The sequence below is a fragment of the Pholcus phalangioides genome, unplaced genomic scaffold (assembly GCF_987345545.1).
Source record: "Pholcus phalangioides strain wild (caught in Gottingen) unplaced genomic scaffold, Ppha-v1.0 ptg000011l_1, whole genome shotgun sequence".
NCBI classification, from domain to species: Eukaryota; Metazoa; Arthropoda; class Arachnida; order Araneae; family Pholcidae; genus Pholcus; species Pholcus phalangioides.
Genome location: NW_028301604.1, coordinates 35516918 through 35536169, shown reverse-complemented (window position 1 = coordinate 35536169; position 19252 = coordinate 35516918). Strand labels below are relative to the sequence as shown.

General features: G+C 35.9%; 1 protein-coding gene across 12 annotated transcripts in view; it reads right to left on the bottom strand.

Moving 5' to 3' along the window:
• Positions 1-19252, bottom strand: part of LOC149080384 (protein FAM91A1) — a 609292-nt gene that overhangs the window by 261202 nt on the left and 328838 nt on the right. For all 12 annotated transcript variants that reach the window (XR_016193568.1, XM_089239515.1, XM_089239507.1 and 9 more), the window contains one exon: positions 12469-12563. Coding sequence is in view for 11 of the 12 variants with exons in the window: in XM_089239515.1 (XP_089095641.1) it covers positions 12469-12563 (95 nt within the window). In the remaining variant the exon portion in view is untranslated. The remainder of the gene's footprint in view (positions 1-12468; positions 12564-19252) is intronic.

Below are 19252 nucleotides of genomic sequence, written 5' to 3'. Positions count from 1 at the left end.
TAGCCCTGCAGGTCCCTACACACGCTCGGCAACTAGGTAAGGATTATTCTAGTGGCTATAGCCCTGAGAAAACACAAAATGCTGGTGTCCTTGACGTCTCAGTAGCCATGACCATCACAATGTCTTTTCTTCCTTCCTAGGAGAACGACTGCCATGAGAGCCGGGGGGGGGGGGGCCTTGTACAATGTTCTTTTCTTCGTTTCCAGGGGGTTTTTTTCGTTTACTTGTACATGTGTATAGTTTAAAAAAAATACAATGAGATCTAAGCTCTGTAGTTCACACAAGATATTCGTCCATACGAGTACAAATTGATATGATTGATATCAAAGAGTCCTGTCTATATTCTTATGGGACATATCAGAAAGAAAAAAAAATCAAAAAGATCTTTCCACGGGCCCCCCTGACTCCCGGGCCCCAGGGCTGGAGCCTTGTCAGCCCCCCCCCCCCATGTGGGGGCCATGGACATAGCATCTCCGAGGTAGCGATGAAATTTGGATTTTCACGCACGACCATTTCACGAGTGTACCGTGAATATCAGGAATCCGGTAAAAAATTAAATCTACGACATCGCTGCGGCCGGAAAAAGATCATGCAAGAATGGGACCAACGATGACTGACGTGCAACCCTTCCGCAAGTTGCTGCAGATTTCAATGCTGGGCCATCAACAAGTTTCAGCGTGCGAACCATTCAACGAAATTTCATCGATATGGGCTTTCGAAGCCGAAGGCCCACTTGTGTACCCTTGATGACTGCACGTCACAAAGCTTTACGCTTCGCCTGGGCCCGACAACACCGACATTGGACTGTTGAGGACTGGAAACGCGTTGCCTGGTCTGACGAGTCTCGGTTCCAATTGCTTCGAGCTGATGGACGTGTACGGGTATGGAGAACACCTCATGAATCCATGGACCCTACATGTAAACAGGGGACCGTTCAAGCTGGTGGAGGCTCTGTGATGGTATGGGACGTGTGCAGTTGGCGTGATATGGGACCCCTGATATGTCTAGATACGACTCTGACAAGTACGTAAGCATCCTGTCTGATCACCTGCACTCATTCATGTCCATTGTGCATTCCGACGGACTTGGACAATTTCAGTGGGACAATGCGGCATCCCACACGTCCAGAATTGCTACAAAGTGGCTCCAGGAACACTCTTCTGACTTTAGGCACTTCCACTGGCCACCTAAATCCCCAGACATGAACATTATTGAACATATCTGGGATGCCTTGCAACGTGCTGTTCAGAAGAGATCTCCACCCCCTCTTACTCCTACGGATTTATGGACAGCCCTGCAGGATTCATGGTGTCAATTACCTCCAGCACTACTTCAGACATTAGTCGAGTCCATGCCACATCGTGTTGCGGCCCTTCTGCGGGCTCGCGGGGGCCCTACACGATATTAGGCAGGTGAACCAGTTTTTTTGGCTCTTCAGTGTATCTCAATTCTCCCAATTTTTTCAAAAAGTTTAGAAAAATGTATGAAATTTCAGCTGATAAATTTCCCAAACCATCAAAAATTCTTTGCAACCAAAAAAAAAAATACAAAAATGATAATTGTAAAATTAACTGACTTGATAAATAATGGAATAAATAAAAATATATATTCAATAATAGTATTTTTGGACCTAAAACAAGCATTTGGCTACGTGGATCTAAACATCTTAATAGAGAAACTATATTAAGCTGGTATAAGAGGAAATATAGAATGGTTTATTTCTACACTAGATGACAAGCTGTCATAATAAAGAAAGAAATTAGCAAATTTCAAGTAAAAAAAGTCCCACTTGGGCCAGTTTTGGGGCTGATACTGTTTTCAATTTACATAAATGAATTAAGTAAATTAAATCTCAATGGTAATTGTCTATCTTTTGCAGATGGCACAGTTTTATATATTGATGATACAGAAATAGTCTGATTAGAAAACCAGAGAAGTATGTAACAAAAATAGATCACTAGCCAATTAAAAATAAATACACAAAAAAATAAATTTATATGCACGAAAACAAGAAATATAAATGATAGTACAGAAATCCCTGTAAAGTTAAATACTCACTGCCAATCTCAAACTACACTGCTGGCCACCCAAATTGCAACACCAAGAAAGACAAGAGATATCGCAATAATATTTATTTTGTAGATAACATGTTGACCAAGCATCAAATGATTAAATTTATAGACTTCTGTGAAGTGTGGTTCCTGCCAAAATCAGTAGCCAGAGTAGCCGCCATTGTTGGAGATCACCGCTGCCACACGCCTCGGCATTGATTCAAAGAGACTTTGGATGTGTTCTTGGGGTACAGCAGACCAAGCAGCTTCCACGCATTGCCAAAGTTGATCTGGTGTGGCAGCTGGGGATGTAATCTGGGTCAATCGTTGAGCAACCATGGACCACATGTTTTCTATCGGCGAAAGATCCGGAGAGCGAGCTGGCCAGGGAAGCAATTCAATCTGGCGATTGACGAAGAACCTTTGGACAATGCGTGCCACGTGTGATCACGCATTATCCTGTTGAAATATGGCTGTGGGCAAGCCCTGAAGGTAAGGAAGGACAACTGGCTCTAACACCTCGGCGATGTAGCGCTGGCTTTTTAAAGTACCGGCAATGCGTACTAGAGGAGTGCGAGAGTGATATCCAATACCGCCCCATACCATAATACCCGGTGCAGGACCAGTGTGGCGGTGCATAACCCAGCTGTTCAGCATCCTCTCTCCACGGTGTCTCCAGACTCGAATCCGACCATCGTGGTGTTGCAGACAGAAGCGTGACTCGTCAGTAAAGACAATTTCATTTCATTGTGCCGTCCACATCCTTCTTTCATCGCACCATTGGCGGCGGAGACGTCTGTGGTTCTGCGTCAAGGGTAGACGAAGCAATGGACGTCTTGCGGACAGACCACTCTGCTGTAAACGGCGTCGAATGGTACGCGCAGACACTGGATGATGTGGTACAGACTGAATGTGCTGTGCTATGGTTCGTGATGTGGCTGAGCGATCCGTCACTGCCATACGCACAATACGCCTGTCATCACGTGAAGTGGTGCACTGAGGTGGATGCGAGCGAACACGTCGGTCCGTCGTACCCTCCTGCATCCAATGATTACATATCCGCATTACAGTTGTTTGGTTTCGTCCAACACGACTACCGATTTCCCTGAAAGATAATCCACAATCTCGGTAGGCCACTATCCTTCCTCTGTCGAACTCGGATACTTGATCAAAAGATGATCGCTGTTTTCTACGAGGCATAATTGATCGTTCTTTTGAAAAAACCACAAGAAAAACACAATTGCCGTACTTCAAATCGTCGAAATCTCCAAACCTTAAATAGCGCTTTGAAGTGGCGCCACAGGCATGCGTGATGTGCGTCTGCGCTGAAATTCTAATCATTTGCATATCTCACCTCCGCTAATGCATGTTGTAAATTTCATATTATTTGCATGCTTCCTTCAGGGTGTTGCATTTACGGTGGCCAGCAGTGTATATTACAATGTAATTGAAGAAATAGGTGGTGTTTAATTACACATACATAGGAATAGTTACAAAAGATAACCTAAAATGGAATAATAATGAAAAAATGAAAAAAAAAAACTTAGAACGTATTCAGGAGTCCTTTATAAACTTAAATACATAGTTGATAATAACTTAAAATATATCTTCTATACATGGATTTACTCAAATATAAATTATTAAATTTGGTTTGAAAATGAATCTGCAAAAGAAATCATTAATGAAATAAGCAGAAGAATCAGGATCGGATGCGGAACGTCTGGCAAAAACTGTGTAGTTCTGAAGAGCAGGGCCGTCTTAAGAGTGTCCTGGGTCCCCAGGCCAATTGATTATTCTGAGGCCCTACCTGGAAAATTCTCGAAAATTTCAATTAGTTCCCATTTTTGTGAGGCCCTCTTCTCTTGAAGCCATGCGTTACGACGGCACTGCTGAAGAGCCACATGTCATTATGACTGAAAAGAAAAGTGTTTAACCAGTGTGTGCTACCAGCACTGACTTATGGAGCTGAAAAAAAATAAATACACGTCGTCTCCTGGTGTCACCTGGTTTTTGTTATTGATCAAGAAGTGGGTGTATCACTGCTGGTATAAATTCACCGTTGTCTGTGAACAGTCAAGATGCGGGATCGATATTCATTCAAATACACAACAACACACACACACACGTCCCAGAGCTGCTCTCAGCGTCTGGGGCTGATACTCGAGATATCAATTAATATCACTCAATTATTCAACCCTTGTCCTCAGGTCGGAGTAAATTATTATTTATTTACAGCTATAACAAATAATGTATATATGAGGATGTATTTAAATTACATACTTATAAATCAGTACATATGTTTTATGCTACTACTCCTTGAGCGAGAGAGGAATGGAGAAAGCAATAGGTCAAGACTTACCCCAGACTTTCGTCATCTTCCGCTCCTTCCACTTTCCTCCAAAAACCCCGGACAACCACCTCTCATCAAGACCTAGTTCGTTCTGTCTCTTTCAACCACCTTCTATCGTCCAACTTCTTCCTGTTTCCCTCTCATTGGTTCCGTCTCCTAAACGTCACACCCCCTCCCCTTTGGGTCCCAGACTAGAATCCCTTACTGGAATCTCGCTGCTGCCCGATGTCTACATACCAATGATAAATCCCTCTGCCACTCCTTCTCAAGGTACCACTGCCCAAAGGGCAGGGTCAATTCTGAGAATCTGCAAAAGGCGTTGGAGGTAACACCTGTGCATATAGGTGCCTCACCTATTTCTATACACGATATCTGAATAAAAGTCCAACCCAGTTCCCAGACTGTCTGGCGTCGTAAATAAAATTATATTCTAAAAGGCTTCATTAAAATTTAACTACAAATTAATGTAACAAGTTAGCGAGTAGCTTGTTACACACACACACTGTTATATTCGTTTTTATTTCTACAGTTGTCCTTCGTGCTGCGTCTAAGGGACCCGTCAACTCTTTTTTACTGCTTGCTTATCGGAGAAAGAGGTGCTCGTCATGGTGCTATTGGTATTTTTCCCTCCATCTCTTCTGCGTTTAATCCGCGTGGGGCGTCATCATATGCCTTGGAATCGAGCCATCAAACCTCCTCGCTCTCAAAGTGGACCTGTTCCTCGTCTCCTGGTGCCACCTGGTTTTCGTTTTTGATCGAGCCGTGGGCGTATCACTGCTGGTATAAATTCACTGTTCTCTGTGAACAGTCAAGATGCGGGACAATATTCTTTCAAATATGATGTTATAGTCGTTTTTATTTCTACAGGTTAGTTCCTTTCACATTTTTACTTTACACTGTTTTTTTAATTTACATCAATTGGTTAATTTTTGTGTCGATCCCGCATCTGGCATTTGAATCTCTTTTGTACAATGTATTTATATTTGTTGCTCCACCATCAACGTCCTCTTTAGTATATTGTTCATTGAAAAATCCCTTTCAGTCCCATACATATAACTTCTATTCGAATTTGTTCCGTTCAGTACCACTTTCGTGTTATCCTATATACTCTGTTGGCTCGCTTGCTTTTATTGGATCCAACCCTGGTCCCAGAGTCAACCACTCCCCAACCCGCTTTCAAAACAGATCAAATTTTCCGCCTATAACTACCACACCACTAGATAATTCCTCAGATTCATCCATTCTTGTAATATTCAAGATACCCAAGTTACTATTCTAAACCAACTCGCCCTTCTCACCCAAAAACAAGACTCATTCAGTCATCAGCTTAATGGATTATGTGAGCATCTTAGTGCAGTTGAGGAGAAACTTTTTCCCGTAGAGGAACGCCAAAATCAAGTATATGATCCCTCCTCAAATCTGTCCGAACTACAATCCTCCCTCACCAACAAAATTACTGATTTGGAGAACCGTTCTCACCGGGACAACCTGATATTTTGTAACATCCCCGAAGAAGTTTATTTTGAGTCCCCCTCCACCCTGGAATCCAAAATCATTAAACGCTGCTCCAACCTCCTTGAATTAAATATTTCACCTAGAGATATAGATCGTTGTCACAGAGAGAGAATAGGTCCTAAAAAGGCCCTCGGGTGCAGACTCTCCATCATCAAATTTAACAAATTCAAAATTAAAAGTGACATTCTAAAAAATGCCTTTAAGTTAAAAAATAGTAACATATCAATCTCGGAAGACTTCTCATCCAAAACACGCAAGCTTCATGGGAAAATCTGGAACGCTTCTCAAAAATTTCGTGATAGGGGACTGAAGGTCAAACTTTATCATAATTTTGCTCTTATCAATAACTGTAAATCTGTTTGGGATCCCACTACTAACGATATTGTCCCTATCTTCCACACCCAATCTAGTAGTAACCCTCCTTCGCCTTCTCACTCCTCTCAAACCACAACGGCCACCCCTCTCCCAGACAACTTGCATCATTCACCCAACTCCTAAATTGAAAAATAAAGTCTTCAAGTTGGGAACCATTAACACTAGAAGTTTAAGAAATAAAGTTGATTTTCTGGAATCAATTTTGCTAAGTCATAATCCCACTTCCTTGCAGTTATAGAATCATGGTTAGACAATATCATCTTTAATTCTAAAATTTTACCTCCTAGTTTCAATGCTTTTCGAAAAGACAGGGGAGGGGGTGTTGTACTAATTTTCAATAATTCTATCCCCCTTACTGAAATTCCTTTAGATTCTGACCTAGAAATCGTTGGGGCCGAATGGCGACAACCAAACTGTTTCCCACTGGCCTTATTTAATATATATTTACCGCCAGCTTCCGATTTTCACTTGTTCGTCAACTCGAATCAATCCTTGAAAGTTTCCTTAATACACATTCTCTTATCTCTGGAGACTGGAACCTCCAAGGAATTGACTGGAAAAACCTGAAATCACTGTCTGGCAACCACCGAATCAACAATAAAGTCTTGGACATCTTCTATATAAATTTAATCTTGTCCAAAACATTTTAGTACCAACAAGAACTACTGTTCACTCCAGCTCCACCCTCGATCTTATCGCCACCTCTAACCGAATTCAAATTCTGGATACTTACACCTTCAAAGGTTGCTCAGATCACAATATCCCATTTATTGATTTCTCTCCTCATAACTCTATCCCTTCTTACAAACTCGCTCCCAAACATAATTTTAACAAAGCCAATTATTCTTTAATGCAGTCCATTCTTTGCTCCAATTCCAATGATTTTCTATCGATATCTCGCTCTCCAATGATATTCATATCCTTTGGTCAACTTTGAAACTTATCATAGACAAATGCGTAGCTACGGTCCCAACAAAAATAGTTTCTGTAAAGTTTCTCCACAGTCCTTGGATCAACAGAGACATCATTCCCCTTAAGAGGAAAACCCGGCGTGCCGCCTTCAAATATAAATCCAACAAATCTAATGCACTCAAACCCTCAATTTCTACCTCCACTCGGAGTCTCAAGAACCTCATCTCTACACAAAAGTCCAAGTACCTGTCCCACTCTTTACCAAATTACTTAAAAACAAATCCTACCAAATTTTGGAACTTCCTCAGACCTAAATCTGTTGGACCCACTTCTCTCAAAATCTCAAATAAAAATGTCTTGTCTCTTTCAGATATTGCTACTGAATTCAATCTGGCTTTCTGCTCAGTTTTTTCTCTGTTTTTTTTTATCCCACTCTACCACAATACTCATTCGTTGATTCTGTCCATAACTCAAATCCGGTCCTTTTTACCAAAGAAGGCATTTTGAAGTTACTAAAAAAACTGAAACCCCATTTCGTAGGCCCTGATGACATTCCAAACTCCATTCTCAAATATTGCGCAGAAGAAATCTCTGACTGTCTTCTAATCTTATTTAACGTCTCACGAAATAGCACCATACTCTCCACTGATCCGAAAATCAATAAAATTATTCCCATTCACAAAACCGGTCCCCTCTACGACCCCCTTAACTTCAGACTAATATCTATTACTTCATCCTGTTGTAAGATTTTCGAACATGTTATAGCAAAGGAAATCCATGCTCATTTAGACTCCATTAACTTTTTCTTTCCCAACCAACACGGCTTTAAACGATTCCTTTTTCTACTACATCCAAACTGTCCCTTTTCATCCATGAATTTACCAAAGCCATTGATGGGAAGGTACAAACCGATATCATCTTCTTGGATTTCTCTAAAGCCTATGATAAAGTCCCGCACAATAGACTGACTCCTCCTTAAACTTTCAAATTTTGGTCTTGATGTACAATTGCTCAAATGGTTAGAGAAGCTTTCCTAAAAAATCGTAAACAATTCATTCATTTTAAAGATCATGATTCACCTTTTTCCACTGTAAATTCAGGTACTCCTCAATGAGCGGTTCTCTCGCCTTTACTGCTTTAAATTTATATAAATGACCTCCCTGAAACCCTCAACTGCACCACAAGATTTTTTGCTGATGATTGTGTAATCTACCGCGCATTTAATGACAGATCTGATCAATAAATTCTTCAATGTAATCTTGTTTCCATCTCAGATTGGCGCTCACATGTTGGCACATGCAAATTAACCTATCTAAAACAGTTTTCATGAGAGCTACACATAAAACTCTTCCCCTCGAATTTTCATACTCGAGCAATAACATAACCATATCCCAAGTTTCTCAATTTAAATATCTGGGAGTCATAATCTCGGCTGATCTTCGTTGGAATAATCATATTGATTATGTCTACCAGAAATGCCTCAACAAACTTTTTTTCCTTTGCTGCAACCTCAAACATTCTACTCGTGACGTCCAACTTCTCTGCTACCAAACTTATATTTCTCCCGTTCTTTCTTATGCAGCTGAGGTCTGGGACCACCACACCTCTAGTAACATCGACAAACATGAATCTATCCAAAATAAATCCGCCGCTTTATCCACGACTGCTAGTCATCTTTTAGTTCAGTTTCCGATCTCAAACTCGAACTTAATCTCCACCCACTCGCTACTCACCAACTTATCTCCCCCTTAGCCATGCTTTACAAAGCTATTCATGGTAATTTAACTTTCAATATGTCCGGTATTTTGTCTAGGTCTTCCTATGTTTCCAATAGACTTGACCACCCTAAAAAATTAAAATCTATTTTTGCTTCTACAGATTGTTTTAAATTCAGTTTCTTTCCCAATACCATAGTTGAATGGAACAAACTCCCCTCTACTATTGTTAACTCCCTTACGATCTCCGATTTCTTGTCTAATGTTTCAAAGCATATGTGTAATCTACAGCGTCCTCTTGTATAGGCCTTGGGCCAACAATATTGTATAAATAAAATAAATAAATAAATATGGACACTCACAAGCAAGACAATACAAAGGCTACAGACAACACAAAAAAACATGGAAAGATGTATGTTAGGCATCACAAGAAGAGACAGAAAACTAATCACTTGGATAAGGAACCACACAAAGGTATATGATATCATGGAAAGAATTAAAAGTTGAAAATGGAAATGTGCTGGAAATATTGCAAGACAACAGATGGATCACAAGTATTCTGGGTTGGTATCCCCTGTGGTGTTAACACAAACGTCCGAGAAGGTGTCCCCACACAAGATGAATTGATGAGATCGGAAAAGCGGCTGGAGTTGGATGGCTAATGCATCAGACAGAGTAAAATGGAAAATTTATAGAAGAGATCTTCATCCAGCAGTTGATTGAAAATGGTTGATGATAATGATGAAATTATAGAATATGTTCCTGGGGAGGAGCGTATTATGAAAACATATGCAATTTAGACAATCTTCATAATAAATTAAAAGAATTAATAAATGTTCCAATAGGTAATAATAAAATACTGTGCCACATATCAACACTGAGACAGAACTACTACATGTACAGAATTTATAAATTTATCATCAAAAATGAAGAATGGTTCGTAAAAAATGAAAATAAAACACCCAATAGATATAGAAATATTTATCAAGAACCTAAATGTAGTAAAACATTATTTCAAAAAAGTTTTTGTTTGTTACATCACTCCAAAAATAATGAACTTCATCTACTCTAATAATCACACAAATACTAATAGAAATATAGATTACAATATCTTTAATATGATGAAAAACAGATATCAGTGCAGTGATTTGAAGTAAATTATTGTGCCAATGCATGTTAATAATATATGTGCAATAACATATCTAATAAATTAAAGAGCTGTTGCTGAAAGAAAAAAAAAATCGATAATAAAAATCATATAGGCCTGCTGGAAGAACCATACAGTCCCTTGGTATAGTCCCTTACATAGTGCATGCAATGTATGCGCATATTTTGTGTCATTGTCTGTAATTTATGTTTGTATTTGTATATTAATTTTACACATCCCTTTTTTTTTATTCTGTTCCTGCAGACGTCCTTACTCTGCCTCAGGGTGAAAGTGTGTTTCACAACAAATGAAATTCTGCATAGATGTGGCGATCCAGACACATATTTCAGTCAACTAAATGCCTGAAGAATGCAAGAATTTTTAAGGACAATTTGTCTCCTTGTTTATGACTGACACTGGCGCAGATATGAGACAATTTGCTTATACGATTTTGACAGTGGATAGTCAATTTGTGTGTGTGTTCATTTCTTTTAGACTCTTCATCAAAACTTCTGAGTGTTTGGACATTCTTGAATTTGAAGCAACTAGATAAGCAACAGTTCCATTTATAGGATTATATCAAGTTTGTTTGCATAGTTATTCAAATTAAAGAAACACCTTTTTGTATGGACTCCCTGTCATAAAAGTCCCAATTAGAAATTTATTGCCTTTTATCTCTCCTTAAGCCAACAAAAAAAGTTCCACGTTTCCAAGGGCAATAATCACATAATAAGTTAATTTTTTTTATTTTAATAACTGGACAACCCATGGCCCTTAAGCTAAGATCTTTAGTGGGACTTCCAGACCAGACTTTCACAGACCCCTTTATAGTGACTTTATAGCAAGAAAAACAAAAATCATGAGAATCTTCCCAGGCTTCAGTGCTGCAGCTGTTATCAGCCCCACCGTTGTGGGGGCATGATATAACCCTTTGTAATATAAGTGATGTGTCTGAAGTCTGCACATTATTTGGATACTTTTTCTAATTGGAAATATACGCAGGGCCCCTCTTTAATGAGTTTATAGCATAAATAAAACAAAAAATGATAAGAATTGTCCTGGGCCCCAGGGCTGGAGCCCTGTCAGCCCCATCCTTGTGGGTGCCATGATATAACCCATTGCAATACTCTAGGATCAACGGTTTGCCAGTAATTTGTCAAAAACAATTTACTAATAATTCTTCTTGCACCAGGCTCCAGTTTATCAAGTACAAAACATGATGCACTGCCTTGAATGTCCTTTACCCCAGGACCGGATTAATCATTAATCAAAATAAGCATGTGCTTAGGGCATCAGGAGAAAAGGGACACCATAACAAATGATCAAATAGTACATTATCTTTTTAATGTAAATTTATTTTTTTCCAGCATCAACCATCCGGTAAAGAATCCTAAAATTCTAAGAGACCTGAAGAAACGGATTCTGGAAGCTGGTTCACTAAATGGATACAGAACCTCAGACTAAGTAAATTTTTGTTTTTAATTGCAACCTTGAGAGTGACACAAAAGCAGAGAAACTAAGTTAATTGCTAGTAAGAGCTTGCATTAACATTGTTTTTTGGATTGAGATTTTTAGCTCAACTTCCATAAAGTAAGCCCCCAACCATTTGAGTAGTATCATAGTGACCCCCCACCCCAATAAAACAAATATTTTGAGCCCCCTTTGTCAGCTAAAAATACCTGCCTAACAATTTCCAGTTCATTCTCACCAAAATTTTAACCAGATCAAATTGTTATGAGGCCTCCTCGGCACTTGAGTCTCTTGAGCAGTAGCATCTTAGGACCTGTGCAAAATGACTTTTCTGAACCCCCACCTAAAAATACCTGCTTACCAATTTCCTTACTTACGCTTGAAAATTGTAAACACATCTAATTGTCACGAGGCTTAGATACATAAAACGCCTTAAGATAATGAAATTTTTATTGCAAGGATTTTTTTCTTTTGGATTTACCAGTGAGCATTGTAATTGGTAAAAAAAAGTACTTGGAGCTAGGTAGTGTCCCAAAATATTGATCTGCCCATGGGGGGGGGGGGGGGGGAGACTCAAAAATTGGAGAAATTGATATTAGATACAATATTATCATAGACTATCAGTCAAATTGCAACACTTCAGGTGATTATTGATGCAAATGAGAACATTGAATTTATTTATCTTGGTATTTATAAAAACAATTTTTTTGTAAATATGATGTACACCCTTGCATTTATAAATTATCCTTGATAATGAAACAATTTTCTACACTCTCTGCCAAAAATATAGAAAACAAATGCTTTTAAATCATATCCTATAAATCATTAAGAATGAAATGCTGCTTTTCAGACTATGGGAGAGATGGATAAGTATTAAATATAAAATAAAATTTTATGAAAATGTGTCAATAAACATTTTTTTTCATTACTTACCGGGGATAAGTTTCCCATCATTAAATATGCTGTTAGAGTAGAATCGAACAGAAAACCAATTCTCTTTGAAGCTGTTGTATTCAGAAGAAGTGGTTCTAGAGAACGACAGAGAAAAATAAAATAAAATAAATTATATAGTAGAACTTTGATTCACATGAGCATAATTTGTTCTATGAATATGCTCATAATCCAAAATACTCGTACATCGAAACAATTCTTTCCTATAGGAAACAATGAAAACTCAGATTACTTGTTCCACAATAATTTATTCACATAGAAATGACAGATAAAAATAACATTTTTAACCACTTTAGGTACAGGCTTTCGGCAAGAAATTTCAACAACCTATACGTGAAGTACCAGTGATAAATGTCAAACTGGCTTCTTTGTTTGCATGTTGGAAATATAAGGAGGAAAAGATGAGTGGAGCATGTTTCTCATTCTTTCCCCTCCCTCAGCTTCTTCCTCTCTTTTTTTATGTAATACTATTTTTCCTTTACTGGTCAAATTTTTCCTTCACTGGTCAAAAGAGAAAAGAGTGCAATTCAATAATAAAAAAAATCGTGATATGTGTCTAGAAGCTGCACGTAACAAAAAACTTTGTTCCTCTGAGATCAATCAACGCTTACGCCATAATCTTGTACATCTGAATGAACACCTGCCTCCGTATCTAAAATAGGTACTATATTTTGCAAAAAAATTTAAGAGTGAAAATGATTACAAATTTTGTTGGTACAAAAACGGCAAAATTTATTTACGCAAAGCTGAAAATACCAGAGTGATCAGAATCTATAATATAGATGATTTAAATATTATTGATGGATAATTTGACACTAATGCATATCATACTGATCACCCTGGTATTTAATAAATTCCTTTAGGATTTTGCCACTATCGTTCTTACTGATTTTGCTTGTATAACAATATTATTTATAAATTTAGTAAGTAACTCTAATTTTAACTATTCAAAAAAAATTTTCATCACATAAAAATATTTATTTTATAACTGGTTTATATTTTTCAGTTTCATGTTTAACTTTGCTCCTGTCATTTCATTTCTAATACTTTATTCTCAAACATGTGACTATTTTGTTATATTACTGTTTATGCATATTAAAATTTCACTTATATTTTATTTCATTTTCACTTGATATTGATAAATATGTTCCATTTTATGTTAAGCTTAAATATATCATCTACCCGAATATGAAATATCTTATTACTTTCAAATTTACAAGTATTGATGGCTTAATTGTTTTTGATAATTTGAATTTCATGGTTTATCTCAAATTACATACAAATGCAAAATCTATAATTACACTATTAACTATTTATCAATATCCAAATTATTGTACTGTTATACACCTACTGCCCATTTATTCATGAACTACTAGCTTTGTCATTCATTTATTTTCGTGCACATATTCAATACCTGTAACTAGTTTATGGTTAGATTTTTTCGTCAGAGTAATTGTGATTTATTCATATTTTCCACGTTTAGATTTAATTATTTTCTCATTTCAAATCCAACACTCTATTCTCAAAAGTGTGACTAATATATTATGCTACAAGTTATACAATGTACAATTTCAGTCATGCTACAATTTTTTACCATTTCATATTTGTGGATCATATTCTTTATCCTTTCCTGCTGAATGCAAGAATGGTTAGTGTTGTTGTTCGAGAATGAACTATCAAACTACTCTTAGTACTATAAATGGTAATGACTTAATACTTGATAATTTAAATTTTTTCCTAATCGCGAAATTGAAATAAACAGAAAACCTGTATACATACTTTTAATCATCATTCATTATCAGATTTGTAGTGCTATTGAGCATCCATTGTCTACTGCTGGGCTTCCGTCCGGGGTACTTATTCTTTATTACATTTTTTTATTATCTCATTCAAGATTAAAATAAACTTCAACTATCTTAGTACCCTGGAGGAGTTTGGTAGCTTCTTAAACCATTCTCAGAGCAACGATTCTCAACCTAGCACAGACATTAATGTTGTACATTTTAATATCAGAAGTATCAGAAAAAATTGTGATTTATTAATAACATATTTAGACGAAAATTTATCATCTACAGATGTACTTGTGCTGTCTGAGGTTTGGATTTTCAGTGAAAAGGTTTATGCATATAATCTAGATGGATTCGATTTATTTGCATGTTGTAGGGAATATAACAACTCTGATGGTGTTGCGGTATATAATCATAAATCACATTCATTTTCAAGACTAAATTATAAATCCTTCCTGTCAGGTGAGGTAATTGTTTTACATCATCTTTCATTAAATTTAAATATAATTTGTCTCTATAGATCTCATTCATTCACAGTCAACTATTCTGTCACTGAATTAAATCAATTTTTACATAAATTTAGATATAAAGATATATTATTCATTGGAGATATTAATATTGACTTATTAGCGCGAACACATAATACCAATTCCGAATATATTGGCACTCTAAGAAATCATGGATTTTTACCTCTAATCTCTCATATAACAAGACCTTCATCTAATACTTGTATTGATCACATTTTTCTGCGCAACTCTAACCGCCTAACTAATATTCATTCATCTGTTTTTTTAACTGATATTACTGATCATTATCCTATTTTATGTAAACTTTCTTACACTGTGAATAACTCTAATAAGCCATCTTTCTAACAAAAAATGCAAAACTGTTGATTATAGTGGCATTTCATCTTATTTAGATAATTATAAATTTACTCTTCAGCATAATCTTGCCCATTCTCGTTTTGATGAATTTATTTATTATCTCGAGAATATAATCAACAACTTTACAAAATATATCACAACTAAGCCTACACAACAGAAAGCTGCTTTTAAACCTTGGATTTCACCAGAACTCAAGTTCTATATTAAGACTAAAGAAAAACTTTACTTAAAATCTGAAAAATATCCATTTGATATTCTGATACAAACAGCTTATCGTAGTATTACATCATTTGTCAAATCAAAAATAAAACTAGCCAAATACACTTATTTTCAAAATCAGTTCTTAAATTGCAATTCACCTTTCAAACGTTGGAAATTTGTTAATAAAATATTAGGAACAAATGAAAACTCTGTCATGTTGCCTTCAGGTACTAATATGATTCGAATAGCAAATGAATTCAATGCACATTTTATAAACATTTCTCCTCTATTTCGCCTTATATCTGATGATTTCAAAAACTCTATTTCTAATAACAGCAATTCCATCTTTCTTTACCCAACTACACCTGATGAAGTAGTAAAGATCATAAATAATTTATCTAACAAAGTTTCGAGTACTGACCTAATTAATTCTAAAATTCTAAAATGTCTACCGGGTGACGACACTATTGTGCTCCTGGCTGACTTGATTAACAATTGCATTGTAAATGGTGTTTTCCCAGACTCACTTAAATCAGCTACTGTTTTCTCAATATTTAAATCAGGTGATAAAAATGATTTTAACAATTTTAGACCAATCTCTATTCTGTCTTCTATCTCCAAGATTTTGAAACTATATTAAAAACTAGAGTCCATTCATTTTTATCTAATCATAATTTATATTCTAAAAATCAGTACAGTTTTCTCCTAAATAAAAACACTGAATCTGCCATCCTTGAATTAACTTCCTCTGTTGTACATAACCTTGATGCATCAAGAAAGACTCTTGCAGTTTTTCTAGATATAAGAAAAGCATTTGATAGCGTAAATCATGAAATCCTTCTTCATAACTTGAAAAACTCGGTATTAGAGGTAATGCACTTAATCTTTTTAAATCTTATTTGCACAATAGAACACAATCTGTTAAATGTATTACAAGCATTAGTGATCCCATGAACATAATAAAAGGTATTCCTCAGGGCTCAGTACTCAGCCCACTTCTTTTTACTATTTTCATTAATGATTTTTGTAAACTTGATATTGAAGGTGAAATAATTGCATTTGCAGATGACACGGTTCTTCTCTTTTCTGCTTCTGATTACCAATCTCTCTGAAATATTGTTAATAATGATCTCCTAAAAGTAAGAAATTGGTTCCGCACTAATGACCTCCAAATTAACATTACTAAAACCAAGTTTATAAATTTTTCTTTAATTCCCACTGACCAATCTGGCGTAAGTATTATTTTCCATGACAGCAACTGCAACAATGATTTTTCTTGCACTTGTCAAAATCTAGAGCAAGTCAGTACAATAAAATATTTAGGTTTGCATATTGACCAAGATATGAAATGGAAATCGCATGTCAAATATTTATTAAATAAACTTAGATTTATGCTTTACAAATTTTATTACCTAAAACAATGTTCAACTAACACCTTGTTATTAACACTTTACTATGTTTTTTTCAATTCCCATCTAATGTACGGTCTTCTTTCTTGGGGCAGCGACTACCTTACTAATCGTCAACCAATCATTTTTTACAGTTTATTACTAATGATTATCACTCGCCTACATTTGCCCTTTATAACCGCCTACAAATATTACCTCTTCGACATCTTTATTTTTACAAATCACTATTGCTCATTCCCAAAATACAGCCTTAATACTACTCGCTCGTCCTCAAGTATAAATAGTACTTACACTCTACCACTAATTCACAAAACTATAGCTAGAAAACACTTTACATATATTATTCCAAAGCTCTATAATTCACTTCCTTCAAATTTCGATATAAATGTCTTTCTGCCTACCTACAAAAAATTACTTAAATCCTATCTCTTATTTGTGACTAACATAGAAAAACACTTTTGAACTTTTTTTTTTTAAATTATGGTGTATATATATATAATTTGTTTTTTTCCTCTGGATTTATTTATGTGTATATATGTATATATATATTTTTTTTCTCTCCACCTAGAGCTTACACGTCCTCTGCACTTTCTTTTTTTTACCTCATAATTTTTTCCTCCATGTTAATTACTCAAAACACCACCACCATGGTTGTCACTGTTTAATAATATATCTTGTTAAACCCCCCCCCCTCTTTTTTTCTTTCCTATAATTACTCTATTGTGTATCATTTACACTTTATGTTAGTCGATTTGTCTATGTATTAAATATCCAGTATGAGCCTTTCCTGGCTCCTTGGGTATAACTTCTTCAATTGTATATGTACTTTCTATGCTTGAATAAAAAAAAATATATTTTATATTAAAAAAAAAAACAATAATGCTAAAGAGAAAAAAGGCAATTAAAAAAACATTTAAGGGCTACCAATGAAGTGTTTTGATAAGGGGAAAACAAAGGGAGGAGAGCTCGAATGTATTTCTTTCACCTGGTCTGGGCCCAAATATCTTGTCCTGGTACGTAAAAAATCAATAATATAACACAATAATAGTGTGAACACAATACAAATCATATAAATAGTGAATAATACAATGTCTTCATAAAAGTAAATATACACACAACCATAATATTTACAAATAAACTTGCTCTAAACAAAAAAGAGAGGAGGTCCATTGTTTATATAAGACAACTTATGTGCATATTGTTATCTGCTGACTCACCAAATTACCATTCCTTTTTATGAATTTGAAGCTATCCAATGACTCTTGCTTTTGCATCCTTTTGAGTATTTTAAGGAAATTGGAAATTGCATTGTTGTTTGACAAATTCATTACTCACACTGATAGTTTTATTTGGGTTGTTATTTTCCACAAAACTTTGCACGACTTCGCACATTTTACACATATCTAATCTCATTTGAAAAGTCCAGGGAATTTGCTATTGTGTTAGTAGACATCCATACCCAAATCAGGATTCGAACCCAGACCTGCACAGTAAGAAGCTAGCTAACCACTGGACTGCCAGGTGGCTGGTAGACATTCTAGAAGAGACGGTCTTCTATTCAAGACGTGATCAAATTTTTTCCACCAGCATTTCCCTTGGCATACAATGTGGCTCCCCAGACTGCAAGACTTTTATGTTGCGCTGATATTGCAACATAATCTTCCAGGCCATTTTATAAGACATTTAAACTAGTGGGCACTAGAAAAAAGGACACTCGCAAAATGGAGTAAGCTGCATTGTGTTTGTACAAATGACATAGCAGGCAAAAATTTCAAATTTTAATAAAACTATTAATTAATAAAAATATTAATAAATTACCAATTAATAAAAGTATTGACTAATGCAATTATTAAACTCATTAATTAATTAATTATAACTCTCTCTGTGTGTTAATGCATAAGATATGCAAAACGGAGGATGGCGTACAAACTTGAAAAAAAGCATGGCAAGAAATCTATCAAAAGTTTACAGAGCAAGCTGCAATAAAAAATTATGCACAATGAGGATAATGACACATTGTGTTAGCATTGATTCAAAACAATATAAAAAACATATGCGAGATAGAAGATTATTGCATGTACAAAAGGATGCAAGGTGAAATTTTATAGCACATGCAGAACAGGAGTGTATAACATTTGCCAAAATAGATATATGAAGGTATGCAAAAATGCACTAAATAGGCAAAAACAAGAGTGCGTGCGGCATGATTGGAGAGGGTTGCGTGGTGCTGGCATTGATTCGAAACAATATAAAAAACATATGCGAGGTAGAATGTTATTGCAAGTACAAAAGGAAGCAAGATGACATTGTATAGCACATGCAGAAAAATTATGATTGTTTTCAAAAAAGAGATTCATCTCTTTATCAAAAACAACTAGAAACTGGACTTGAACAAGAATTAATTTTAATCATTATTTGGATGACCATACGTCTCGGAACATTCCTGTATTTTCACGTGATTTAATAATAGACTACTAGTACACAG